Here is a 13,535-nt window from a genome sequence, read left to right on the forward strand (position 1 = left end):
CTAATGTAGTATTGCTCATGTTAGGATCATTACCTGTTGTTATACTTTATGGTGTTAACCAGGCCTATAAAAAGATTCCTTTTTTCCTATGAATAAAAATTAAAAGGCCTATTTAGCAGTGCTTAATGAAGACAGAATGCGCATACATAAAGTTCATGAGTTTCCTGGAAGAAAATAAATATAAAGCTTATGAAAGGAATTGGAACATGTCACGGGCGTGCAGGGTTGGTAGGTGAAACTGTGGTTTTGGGAACATGAAACTTTAAGGATTTATTTAATTACCTGCTTTAGTTTCACATTAGCCATACAATTAAATTATACCATTTTAGATGAAAGGATACTGAACTTTGTTCTGTGAGAGATATGTGCTATTCATATTTTTGGCTATTAAAAGGCCCTAGCTCCATCCATGCACTTGTATCAAGATTTGGATGCTATTTAACCAGTCGCTATCACAGACATTTTTGAGTGCTGGGCAGAAATGTTGTCCGGAAGGTGACAGTGAGGTCATTCTCTTCACAACACAATGGAGATTTATGAAATAATCTGGGGAATGTCTAACTGTTCCAGCCTGTTGCATGTCAAGTTTACCTAAATTCCGTGTTTGGGTAAGTGTAATTTTCAAAAAGTACTCTTTCACTGTGCCCAGAGTAAATGAGGCACTCGTCATTGACAGCCACCCAAACACCTTAACAACAACAGGTATCGAATTGGTATATTCACCCAGAAAACAGGAGCTTCAGAAAAATATGAACATTTCCCTGGTGAAGCAAGATAGTGAAAACATGTACAATTTTCCAAGATAGATATAATTTTTACAGTCAAAGTATTTTCATTACAATATGACTTTTAAATGAGTTCTTGTGGGGCTGAGAACAAACTGTCTCCTGCACACGAAAAATGACCATCCGAGGAGTACCAGTGGACAGTGATGACCAGGGGCGTTTGGAAAACTTCAACTTAAATTGTGAATATAAACTTATTTTGTGGCGTAGATGCAAAAGATGTTTCTAAGGAAAAAGAGGAACAGATGAAATAGGGGCAGAATGATGTTTGTAAGTGTTGTAGTTGAGAATAGGGATATGTGGGGGTTCATTATGTTTTTTTTGGGTGAATCTTTGAATATTGATCTAGTATTTCTAAAAGGATTCCATTTCTTGACTTTGGGTCACGCAGTCCTGAGTTAAATTAGAGAAGTGGAGAGCTACACTGTGTCTGAGATTCACTGAGACATTTCCTGGGGGCATTCATGCTGATAAAGAAAAGCTTCCTCTTATCTTTTGAGGCCTTGGGAAGGAAAGGAAGAGGGGTCTTCCTCTAATGGTGGGCCAGTGAGGAGGCTGTGAAGTGTGACTTTCTCTAGTAATCTGCTCTGTTCCTTTACTCTTTTCTCCAACACGTATGTGTCCCAAATCCCAGCCTCTCTCTTTCTCCCAGAACTTTAGAGCTGGGCACAGTCAGGAGAGCCTATTTAAGAGCCTGCAAAATCTAGGGGCAACTATGCGTTTATTTACTCACCTCCCACCTGTACTGTTACTTTGTGTCACCTCTGATTTGAGTATTATAACTAGAACATCTGAATCTATCCATCAGTGGACTTTACGTCCTGGAAAAATATTCATTCCTTTCCACTAGATGCTTGCTCTGCAGTGTTTCCTGGCAAACGGCAGTGCACTCTTTGATGTTTTGTGGAGCTGACCTCATTTATTTTACTCAGAGTCTTCAGAGCATCAGATCACCTCCCTGAACAGGCTTGAAAATTCCTATGGTACAGCCAAATTTATTCCTTCCCCCACATAAAAGTGATACCAGAAGACAAAGGCAAAATCTAGATACTAGCACTATGATGTTGTACTTTGCACATAGCAAATGTTCAATTGGTTTTTGAATGTTTAATACACCACATGCTAGGGTACTGATTCTCTTTCATATTAAGACAGAAAATGAACTCCTATTATTATAGGAAATGAATTTGCCCTGAGCAAGGAAGAGCTTTCTAAAATGAGAGCTATATAAAAATTAAATAATCTGGGAGATAGCGATCTTTTTTTTCTGTCATTGGAGGTTTTCAAGAGGTCTGGGTGACCCATATAACAGGGAAATGACAGGGGTGGGCCAGGTGCCTGGTGACTCTGAGGCCCCACAATTATATATACAACCGTCTTAGAGGTACCAGGAAATCTGACAGCGTTAAAGGTCTCAGTGCAGTGTTTAGGATTGTCCTATATCCACCTCAAGTTAGAAGCTCAAGATTTTATGAGTCCCAGTTATAAGAAGTTTTAAATGGAGAAAGAAGAGGATGAGAAAGTTAGTTAAATAGTTTAATCAGAGCGGTTTTACAATTCTAAAATTAACAAGCAGACTTGTAATAAAAGAGCTCCAATGTTTGTTTGCAAAATGACCTTGTTTCCATTCTGAATCTGACTTTTTAACTGTAAAGGTTAGCATTACATTTAAAAGGATTCAAAATGGAAAAAATGGAGTGATGTGTATCATCATCCGTGTTTTGTGATGCAACTGATGAAATCCCTGAATGGATATTGCTTCAGCTTTGATATTAAAAAATGGCCTGACAAGAAGTCCTTAATCAACAACACTGATCACAGGTGGCTGAAAGAAAGAGCAAAACCCAAAACTACTGTCAAGTTCATAATGTATCACATTGTTGGTGGATGACACTGGCTCCAGATATACAATTAAGCCCACGACACTTTATTACTATGAATAATTATCATGAAATTTCTCTCACGTTGTTCAACTTGTTTCTGAAGGTTTTCTTTTTGTTCATTTAAACTTGCATAATAAACATGCAATGAATGGTTTCTTTTGAAAGTGTATTTTTTGCAGTCTTTTTGTTTTCATACAAAGATTTCATAAAGTTGCAATGTTGCATCAGAGCATTACCAAAATAATAGCAGGAGCATATGGCGGGGGGGGGCAAATGTGAATTTAGCTGAATGAGAAGAGCCTCCTTTTGTCCTGAGACACACCACCCGTTTTTTTTTTTCTTTTTAAGTGCAAACTGCTTTTCTTACCCTCCCCCACCAAAGAAAAGACTAAAGGAAAAAAAAAAAAACCTCACAAAATCAATCTAAGAAAGGTCGACATAAAGAAAATAAAGATGTTTTTTCATGCACGTATCTTCTGCATAGCTCAACCCACATATAGTAAGGCACTATTTCCCTTCGCAACTGGTGTCCATGGCAATCTGTTAAGTGCTACAGTGCTCTGTGACCATTAGACAGTTTCCTTCCAGGATGGTGAAATAAAGAGGCTGGGTGAGTGTGGCTGCCACGCGTCTCTGTGAAGGTCTCGTAGCTCGAGAAGACTCCAGGAGTCTCAGAAGAAAAATCTGTCTGTGTGTGTTATGACAGTGTCCAGAATGGTTTTCTTTCCAGAATTCCTTTTTTTTGTCTGAGTATGAATTTAGATTATTCTTCAGTCTTTAGTCTCAAAGTAAATACGAAAGGTGAGGGGAGGAAACAGGTCTTCGGAAACACAGCTTCGATGCTCCCAGAAAACATACAACACTGGCAATTCACAAAATCAGCAAAATGTTTCCAAGAGAGCAGAGAAATTGACAGAGGGACAGAGAGGGGGTGGGGTTTTGGTTTTTAGAGGTGACTGGGGTCTGAGTTTAATTTAGCTGGTCTTCATACTGTTTCCGGAAGCAATCCCCTGCTGGGAAAAATTCCCAACACCTTTCTTGATACATCTTCCAGACATAAGATTCCTGTAAAAGGCAAGGAAATGTATTAACATTTTCCCTAAAGTGTGTGCTAACAAAACATAAGGTAGAAACTCAATTGTTACCTATATCACACGGAATACAGAAGTCCACATTAATTTAGATGGTTCCTAACTAACTATACCAGACCTTAACGCCCAGTAATAATCTTCATCCTGACCATTATAATGATTAAAAATATGTTGGCTGGGCACACTGGCTCAAGCCTATAATCCCAGCATTTTGGGAGGCTGAGGTGGGAGGATCGCTTGAGTTCAGGCATTCAAGACCAGCCTGAGCAACATAATGAGATCTTGTCTGTACTAAAATTAAAAAAAAAAAAAAAAGCCAGGTGTGGTGGTGCATGCCTGTAGTTTCACGTACTTGTGGGGCTGAAACAGGGGGATTTATTGAGCCCAGGAAGTCAAGGCTGTAGTGAGCCCTGATCATGCCACTTGCACTCCAGCCTTGGCAAGACAGCAAGACCTTGTCTCAAAAAATATATATGTATATACGTGTGTGTGTATATATATGCATTTATGCTTTTGAGGGTTCTCTTAAAATATTGTATCCTTCAAATTCAAACTACTAACAATCTGCACATTGGAAGAGGAATTTCAAATAGCTTAAACACCTTAGACATTTAATATGCATTGTACATAATACTTTGAAGTTCATTGGAAATTATCTGATTAAACAATCGAGGACATTATGCAATAATTAAGAACTCAATTTTTCAAAATAATGGAATTCAAAACTCAAATCCAGCATTTTCAGTTAGTAAAAGCTTATTGTTTTACATAAACTTAGTATAGAATTCTACTTTAACAAAGGCGATTTTTCCATACTCATTCAACATAACAGGAACTTTACATCAGGATACCACAACTAATATCTGAAAGTAATTCCGTGCCTCACTGTTTAATGCACACATTTTGTTCTGATATTTAGAGCTTCTCTATCATTTCTTGCAGAAGATGACATATAATAATTTACCTACCTGTCCTGTGTGTTCTGTTTCATCTTTGTTTATAAGATACATCAGAAAAAACCTATAGATACAGAGAAACTGATCAGAAATGAACTGTATGGAAATATTAGGATAAACAGGGCATATGTAGAGAAATTGTATTGTTGCATTCAATTATGGCCAGCACAGAAAAAATACTACACGCAAATTTTTGGAAAAATTACAGTGTACCAGAAAGAGGAAAGGCTGTTGACCTGACTTTTCTGATCTGTTGCTATTTGACCCTAGAAGCTTCAAGTTAGGAATATACACTTTGGTCAGAATCAAATCAACACTGATGAATTAGAACTGAAGACCAGCTTAATGAGAAGTTTTAATTTACTGATCAAGTTCCACTGAGTATAGTTAAGCCAATTTTTTTCCCTATAATGCTACTCGGCATCTCTTCTGTTTGATACTAAAATTGGGCCTGAAAATGAGTAAGAATAGCATTTTACCAAACTATACTTTTGGCTCATCTTGAGTAATGGAAAGATTTCTATGTATTAATATTTTTTTAAATGCAGCTTTTAAGTTGGTATCCAACAGTGCCTGACGAGATCTGAAAGTCCTCTTAAGATCTGCAAGAAGAAAAACGGAGACTCGCATCTCCCTAGGAAGCAGCCTGAGAATTCCTATCTCAAATGAGAAACATGACCAAGGCTCCCTGTCCACCTCTTCATTTCAAGTTCTAGAAAGTATCATTTACATGAAGAGCTGCAGCTTAACCTCTTAAGTCAACCTACTCCAGAGGAAAAGACAGCCATTAGCTGTTGGTCTTTCTTTTAAAGTATCTGCAGCAATTGTTTTTTAAACAATAAACAAAAACCTCCTCTATATTCTGAGATGGGCAGGGACCGGTGGCGTCTACTGGAGAGGTGGAAGATTCTGAAACGGGCACACTCACAAGTAATTAGCCAAGTTGTGCTCCTGTAAAGTGTGGGTTTCAAAGCCATGTGGCACTGTGTCGAAGTAATCATTGCCTATCCCACAGATGAAGCATTTGGTCTAGAAAACAAAGGGAAATATTAACGTCAGAGTTCAGAAAGCAAAACAAAAGGAAAACACAACTCGCCATGTAGGGGCAGCTATTTGGTTCATTCAATACACGTCAAAGATCATCACATGGAGGCTGTGCCAAGCCCACGAATATAAATGGAACTGTCGCTGTAACTATATCTTGGTGTTGGCTTAAATGACACAGGTACCAGCAGCAAGAAGTAGCAGATGCAGACAGGGAACAAGATGATGATGATGATGATGGCTGAAAAGCAACGTCTCTTCCTTTCTCTAGCCTAGGTGAAAATGTCCAGGCTTAGTGATCAACTCTTGTTCATGACATTGACTAAAGTTATCTAAGCAGGATTAACTGTGTCCTCAACTGAAACTGCAAACTTAGTACCCACCCAAACAAAGTCGGATGACCAAGGGGGAAAAAGTACAGATTACTTTCCTTTAGAAAAGGCCAAATCAAATACCAAGCTATGAGGCATCCCATCTACAATTTAGCAAGGGTCTTCCAGGTGCTGTGCTAGGTACAGAATTAGCCAGTGGATGTGAATGGAGAACAACTTTCAACTCTAGGGACCAGGTTCCTGGTCCTCGTGGTTCCACCTTCTCTGGACCATGCCTCTCCTAAGCACCCTGTAGAGAGGCACCTGCTTAGGTCTGCCCCTTGCAGACAGGCCTGGTCCACAAAACCCAAGGAGAAGCAGACTCCCTGGTTTATTATTAGAATTGCACATGTATCATTTCAAATGTATTCAATAATTGTCCCATATGACTCTGGTGCTCATCTTTCCCTGCCAGTTGTAAGCTGTTTTATGCCATCTGAAGCATGTTTATGAGGCCCTGTATTTTAGGAACTACAATCAAGATGATTATAATAGTGTATAAAATTCTTCCTGCCTTACTGATCAATAATTGCTGACAGCTGACAGGTCACATTGAGCAATTGGGGAGAACAATCGATCAGGTCTTCATACCACTCCAATGATGCCTCTTAAATTGAAGTGGCTCAAATCACACTCATCGGCTTTACTGATGAACCTGTTCTTCCTCTGGGTCACCTACGTCAGTTTACTATGCCACCATCCATCTGGAGGCTAATGCCTGAAACCTGGATATCCCCTTGCTTGTTCCATCTTCTCCATTTGGCCAATCACTAAGTCCCTCACTGAGGATGCAGAAACTAGATGGATTCAGGCAGTACTTGCCCAACACTCATGTGACACCTCTAGCAAAAGCTTCAGAATCTCCCACCTGGAAAATGCTGACAGCCCACTTCCCTGTCCCTGTTCTTGCCAGTTTCTAGTTCATGCCTCACATTTTAAACCAGTTATCTTTTTAAAATACAAATCTGATCATCTGGCTGCCCTGCTTAAAGCCCTTTTCTTGCTTCCCACAGCCCATATATTAAACTGTAAATTTCTCAAATGAGTGATTAGGTTCTTCGTTCACTGGTCTTCCTCTCCAGCCTCATCATCGGAATTTAATCTGCATCTGGTAGCACTGAGGCTGCTAAGAAAAAAACCTGCACATCAACTTCCCTAAAATCAGTCTTGGTATATAATTTCAGGTGGTGATGGGCTCAAAGATCCCACTGTGAATGGTACCCTTGGAGATGCCCATGGTGTGGGAGAAGGGGCTGGGAGGTTGCCCAAACTGTCCTCCTCTCTCCTTATCAAACCCACAGATTTCCACAGTCTTCAGGCCTCAGCTCAGACATCCCTTCTTCTAGGAAATTCCCTGGCCATCCAGGAGTGAATCAGATACCAGCCCTGGAGACCCTACCACTCAGGGCTTTACTCCCATAAAGGACTCACCACACTGCTCTGTAATCATCTATTTACTTGTCATTGAATCTTTGGTTTTGAATGAATAGTCTCTCCACCTCTGGAGGGAAAGGATGGCGTCCTATTGCTGTTTGCATGCACGTGGCATCCACCACGGTTTCAGCCGACCACGCTGCTCAACTATATGTATTGCTTGAATGGAAAACAGGCCAGTGAAACCACAAGTTGTGCCCTTTCCCCTCCTCCTTCCCACATTCATGATTCTATTGATAAAGGTAGTGAGGAAAACGAGGGCCCAGGACAACAAAAAAGCTGAGTCATGAATGGAGAAGCTTACTTCCATATCTTCTTTGACTTGTTCCTGTTGGTCTCTTAGTTCTCCAAAAGCATCGATAATCAGACCTGGTGTTAAATAAAAACACAATTTAATCTTTATCAAGCAATGAATAATTGAGTTCCTTGGCTAATCCCCCCAGGGAAAGGGGAGATGTACAATTACCTTGCAAAATGCTCAGGACATGGTAAACGTGACTACATATCCGACACTCCTAGGAGAAGGGAGGTGGTGTTCTCTCTTTGGGGGCAGAAGTATGTGCAGTTACTGGGACATACACTCACTGAAAAGAGTGTTTTAAAATGTAGTGACAGCAGGAAAAACCTTTTGTTAACTTGGCATATACAGATGTTACTACATACTTCATGCTGAAAAAGAGCAGCTGAGATTTATGAGTAAGTACAGAAAACTCCACTAATAAGATTTTTCAAGTACTAATGTAGAAATAAAACATGACCACTTAAACCAAGAAATTTGCCTCAAGTCATTTTTTTTTTTTTTTTTTTGAGATGATGGAGTCTCGCTCTGTCACCCAGGCTGGAGTGCAGTGGCACAATCTTGGCTCACTGCAAGCTCCGCCTCCTGGCTTCACGCCATTCTCCTGCCTCAGCCTCCCCAGCAGCTGGGACTACAGGCACACACTGCCACACCCGGCTAATTTTTGTATTTTTAGGAGAGACGGGGTTTCACCGTGTTAGCCAGGATGGTCTCGATCTCCTGACCTTGTGATCCGCCTGCCTCGGCCTCCCAAAGTGCTGGGATTACAGGTGTGAGCCACCGCGCCCGGTCAAGTCATTTTTTTTTTTTTTTTTTTTCGAGACAGTCTTGCTCTGTCACCCAGGCTGGAGTGCGGTGGTGCAATCACAGCTCACTGCAGCCTCAACCTCCTGGGCTCAAGAGATCCTCCTGCCTCAGCTTCCCAAGTAGCTGGGATTACAGGCGCACACCACCACACCCTGATAATTTCTGTTTGTACAGACAGGGTTTCGTCTTGTTGACCAGGCTGGTCTCAAACTCCTGGGCTCAAGTGGTCCTCTTGCCTCAGCTTCCCAAAGTGGTAGGATTACAGGCATGAGCCATGGTGCCAGGCCTCAAATCACTTTTTTCACAAGTCCCTTATAAGTAAGCTTCCATAATTTCATTGACTGTGGCAATCAGAAACACTGCGTTGAGCTGTTTGAAGCTCCTTTTCCCTCCTGAGACCTGCTGCTGGCTTCACACTTTCTTCGAAGTTATAACTTTGCCCTCTTTGAAAACACGTTATTTTTACACTCAGAGCACAATGAATGAATTATGAGTCCCTTAAACTTGTCCATGGTACTTGACTAAAAAATAGTGTCATTTGATGTCTGTGGAACTTAAAAGAGATTGTCACATTTACAGACATTTAATTCAAGCCGGGATAAATGTGTTAAGCAGAAAAGATAACATGAGTTTTCTGAGAGAGAAAAACACCACACTCCAAGTTGCCTGGAAGTAAAAGGAAGAACTAGTGGGTCAATACAGCACCGTGGTTGCAAGGGGTCTGGATGCAGATTGCCTGGGTATAGATGGATTCCAGCCCTGTTTAGCTGTGCACTTTGGCCAGGTTCCTTAGACTGTGGCTCAGTTACTTCACACATAAAATAAAAGCACCATTCTCATAAGGTTGGTGAAATGGTAAAATTAGTTAATACATGTGCTGGACAGATAGTAGATATTCAACAATGATACTATTAATAGCTTCATAATTTATAAAGCACTGACTATGCATCAGGTATTATACTGGGTACTTGAATGTATGTCCTTCTTTAATTATACTTTAAGTTCTGGGGTACACGTGCAGAACGTGCAGGTTTGTTACACAGGTATACACGTGCTATGGTGGTTTTTGCTGTACCCATCAACTTGTCATCTACAGTAGGTATTTCTCCTAATGCTATCCCGACCCGCCAACAGGCCCTGGTATGTGATGTCCTGCTCCGTGTCCATGTGTTCTCATTGTTCACCTCCCACTTATGAGTGAGAACATGCGGTGTTTGGTTTTCTGTTCTTGTGTTAGTTTGCTGAGAATGATGGTTTCCAGCTTCATCCATGTCCCTGCAAAGGACATGAACTCATCATTTTTTATGGCTGGATAGTATTCCATGGTATATATGTGGCACTTTTTTTAATCTAGTCTAGCATTGATGGGCATTTGGGTTGGTTCCAAGTCTTTGCTATTGTGAACAGTGCCCCAATAAACATACGTGTGCATGTGTCTTTATAGTAGAATGATTTATAATTCTTTGGGTGTATCCCCAGTAATGGGATTGCTGGGTCAAATGGTATTTCTAGTTCTAGATCCTTGAGGAATCGCCACAGTGTCTTCTACAATGGTTGAACTAATTTACACTCCCACAAACACTGTAAAAGTGTTCCTATTTCTCCACATCCTCTCTAGCATCTGTTCTTTCCTGACTTTTTAATGATGGCCATTCTAACTGGCATGAGATGGTATCTCACTGTGGTTTTGATCTGCATTTCTTCAATGACCAGTGATGAGCTTTTTTTCATATGTTTGTTGGCTGCATAAATGTCGTCTTTTGAGAAGTGTCTGTTCATATCCTTCACCCACTTTTTGATGGGGTTGTTTGTTTTATTCTTGTGAAGTTGTTTAAGTTCTTTGTAGATTCTGGATATTAGCCGTATATCAGATGGATAGACAGCAAAAAATTTTCTCCCATTCTGTAGGTTGCCTGTTCACTCTGATGATAGTTTCTTTTGCTGTGCAGAAGCTCTTTAGTTTAATTAGATCCCATTTGTCAATTTTGGCTTTTGTTGCCATTGCTTTTGGTGTCTTAGTCATGAAGTCTTTGCCCATGCCTATGTCCTGAATGGTATTGCCTAGGTTTTTTCTAGGGTTTTTATGGTTTTAGGTCTTATGTTTAAGTCTTTAATCCATCTTGAGTTAATTTTTGTGTAAGGTGTAATGAAGGGATCCAGTTTCAGCTTTCTGCATGTGGCTAGCCAGTTTTCCCAACACAATTTATTAAATAGGGAATCTTTTCCCCATTGCTTGTTTTTGTCAGGTTTGTCAAAGATCAGATAGTTGTAGATGTGCGGTGTTATTTCTGAGGCCTCTGTTTTGTTCCATTGGTCTATATATCTGTTTTCATACCAGTACCATACTCTTTTTGTTACTGTAGCCTTGTAGTATAGTTTGAAGTCAGGTAGTGTGATGCCTCCAGCTTTGTTCTTTCTGCTTAGGATTGTCTTGGCTATGTGGGCTCTTTTTTGGTTCCACATGAAATTTAAAGTAGTTTTTTCCAGTTCTGTGAAGAAAGTCAATGGTAGCTTGATGGGGATAGCATTGAATCTATAAATTACTTTGGGCAGTATGGCCATTTTCATGATATTGATTCTTCCTATCCATGAGCATGGAATGTTTTTCCATTTGTTTGTGTCCTCTCTTATTTCCTCGAGTGGTAGTTTGTAGTTCTCCTTGAAGAGGTCCTTCACATCCCTCGAAAGTTGTATTCCTAGGTATTCTCTTTGTAGCAATTGTGAATGGGCGTTCACTCACAATTTGGCTGTTTGTGTATTATTGGTGTATAGGAATGCTTGTGATTTTTGCACATTGATTTTGTATCCTGAGACTTTGCTGAAGCTGCTTATCAGTATAAGGAGATTTGGGGCTGAGATGATGGGGTTTTCTAAATATACAATCATGTCATCTGCAAACAGACAATTTGACTTCCTCTCTTCCTAATTGAATACGCTTTATTTCTTTGTTTTGCCTGATTGCCCTGGCCAGAACTTCCAACACTATGTTGAATAGGAGTGGTGAGAGAGGGCATTCTTGTCTTGTGCCAGTTTTCAAAGGGAAGGCTTCCAGTTTTGGGCCATTCAGTATGATATTGGCTGTGGGTTTGTCATAGATAGCTCTTATTATTTTCAGATACCTTCCATCATTACCTAGTTTATTGAGAGTTTTTAGCATGAAGGGTTGTTGAATTTTGTCAAAGGCCTTTTCTGCATGTATTGAGATAATCATGTGGTTTTTGTCATTGGTTCTATGTGATGGATTACCTTTATTGATTTGTGTATGTTGAACCAGCCTTGCATCCCAGGGATGAAGCCTACTTGATCATGATGGATAAGCTTTTTGATGTGCTGCAGGATTTGGTTTGCCAGTAATTTATTGAGGATTTTTGCATTGATGTTCATCAGGGATATTGGCCTGAAATTTTCTTTTTTTGTCGTGTCTCTGCCAGGCTTTGATATCAGGATGATGCTGGCCTCATAAAATGAGTTAGGGAGAATTCCCTCCTTTTCTATTGTTGGGAATAGTTTCAGAAGGAATGGTACCAGCTCCTCTTTGTACCTCTGGTAGAATTCAGCTGTGAATCTGTCTGGTCCTGGACTTTTTTGGTTGGTAGACTATTAATTACTGCCTCAATTTCAGAACTTGTTATTGATCTATTCAAGGATTCAACTTCTTCCTGGTTTAGTCTTGGGAGGGTGTATGTGTCCAGGAGTTTATCCATTTCTTCTAGATTTTCTAGTTTATTTGCATACAGGTGTCTATAGTATTCTCTGATGGTAGTTTTGTATATCTGTGGGATTGGTGGTGATATCCCCTTTATAATTTTTTATTGCATCTACTTGATTCTTCTCTCTTTTCTTATTAGTCTGGCTAGCAGTCTATCTATTTTGTTGATCTTTTCAAAAAACCAGGTCCTGGATTCACTGATTTTTTTGAAGGGTTTTTTGTTTCTCTATCTCATTCAGTTCTGCACTGATCTTAGTTATTTCTTGTCTTCTGCTAGCTTTTGAATTTGTTTGCTCTGGCTTCTTTAGTTTTTTTAATTGTGATGTTAGGGTGTCAATTTTAAATCTTTCCTGCTTTCTCTTGTGGGTATTTAGTGCTATAAGTTTCCCTTGACACACTACTTTAAATGTGTCCCAGAGATTCTGGTACGTTGTGTCTTTGTTCTCATCGGTTTCAAAGAACATCTTTATTTCTGCCTTAATTTTGTTACTTGCCCAGTAGTCATTCAGGAGCAGGTTGTTCAGTTTCCACGTAGTTGTGCAGTTTTAAGTGAGTTTCTTAATTCTGAGTTCTAGTTTGATTGCACTGTGGTCTGAGAGACTCTTTGTTATGATTTCCATTCTTTTGCATTTGCTGAGGAGCATTTTACTTCCAATTATGTGGTCAATTTTAGAATAAGTGTGAATTGGTGCTGAGAAGAATGTATATTCTGTTGATTTGGGGTGGAGACTTTTGTAGATGTCTGTTAGGTCTGCTTGGTCCAGAGCTGAGTTCAAGTCTTGGATATCCTTGTCAATTTTCTCTCATTGATCTGTCTAATATTGACAGTGGGGTGTTAAAGTCTCCCACTATTATTGTGGGGAGTCTAAGTCTCTTTGTAGGTCTCTAAGAACTTGCTTTATGAATCTGGGTGCTCCTGTATTGGGTGCATATATTTAGGATAGTTAGCTCTTCTTGTTGCATTGATCACTTTACCATTATGTAATGCCCTTGTCTCTTTTGATCTTTGTTTGTTTAAAGTCTGTTTTATCAGAGACTAGAATTGCAATCCCTGTTTTGTTTTTTTTTTTTGCTTTCCGTTTGCTTGGTAAATATTCCTCCATCTCTTTATTTTAAGCCCATGTGTGTCTTTGCACATGAGTCTCCTGAATACAGCA

At 39.8% G+C, this 13,535-nt stretch overlaps 1 protein-coding gene across 6 annotated transcripts in view; it reads right to left on the reverse strand.

Annotated features, from left to right (window-relative positions):
- Positions 1-2,307: 2,307 nt before the first annotated feature.
- RYR2 (ryanodine receptor 2) overlaps positions 2,308-13,535 on the reverse strand; it is a 787,631-nt gene continuing 776,403 nt past the window's right edge. For 5 of the 6 annotated variants that reach the window (XM_030812625.1, XM_030812626.1, XM_030812624.1 and 2 more), the window contains 4 exons: positions 7,869-7,933; positions 5,644-5,744; positions 4,728-4,779; positions 2,308-3,733 (listed from right to left, as the gene is read on the reverse strand). In XM_030812625.1, coding sequence (XP_030668485.1) covers positions 3,638-3,733; positions 4,728-4,779; positions 5,644-5,744; positions 7,869-7,933 — 314 coding nt within the window. In that variant the 3' untranslated portion in view covers positions 2,308-3,637. The remainder of the gene's footprint in view (positions 3,734-4,727; positions 4,780-5,643; positions 5,745-7,868; positions 7,934-13,535) is intronic. The other variant, XM_030812627.1, reaches the window with a different exon arrangement.

This window comes from Nomascus leucogenys, chromosome 5 (genome assembly GCF_006542625.1).
Source record: "Nomascus leucogenys isolate Asia chromosome 5, Asia_NLE_v1, whole genome shotgun sequence".
NCBI lineage: Eukaryota > Metazoa > Chordata > Mammalia > Primates > Hylobatidae > Nomascus > Nomascus leucogenys.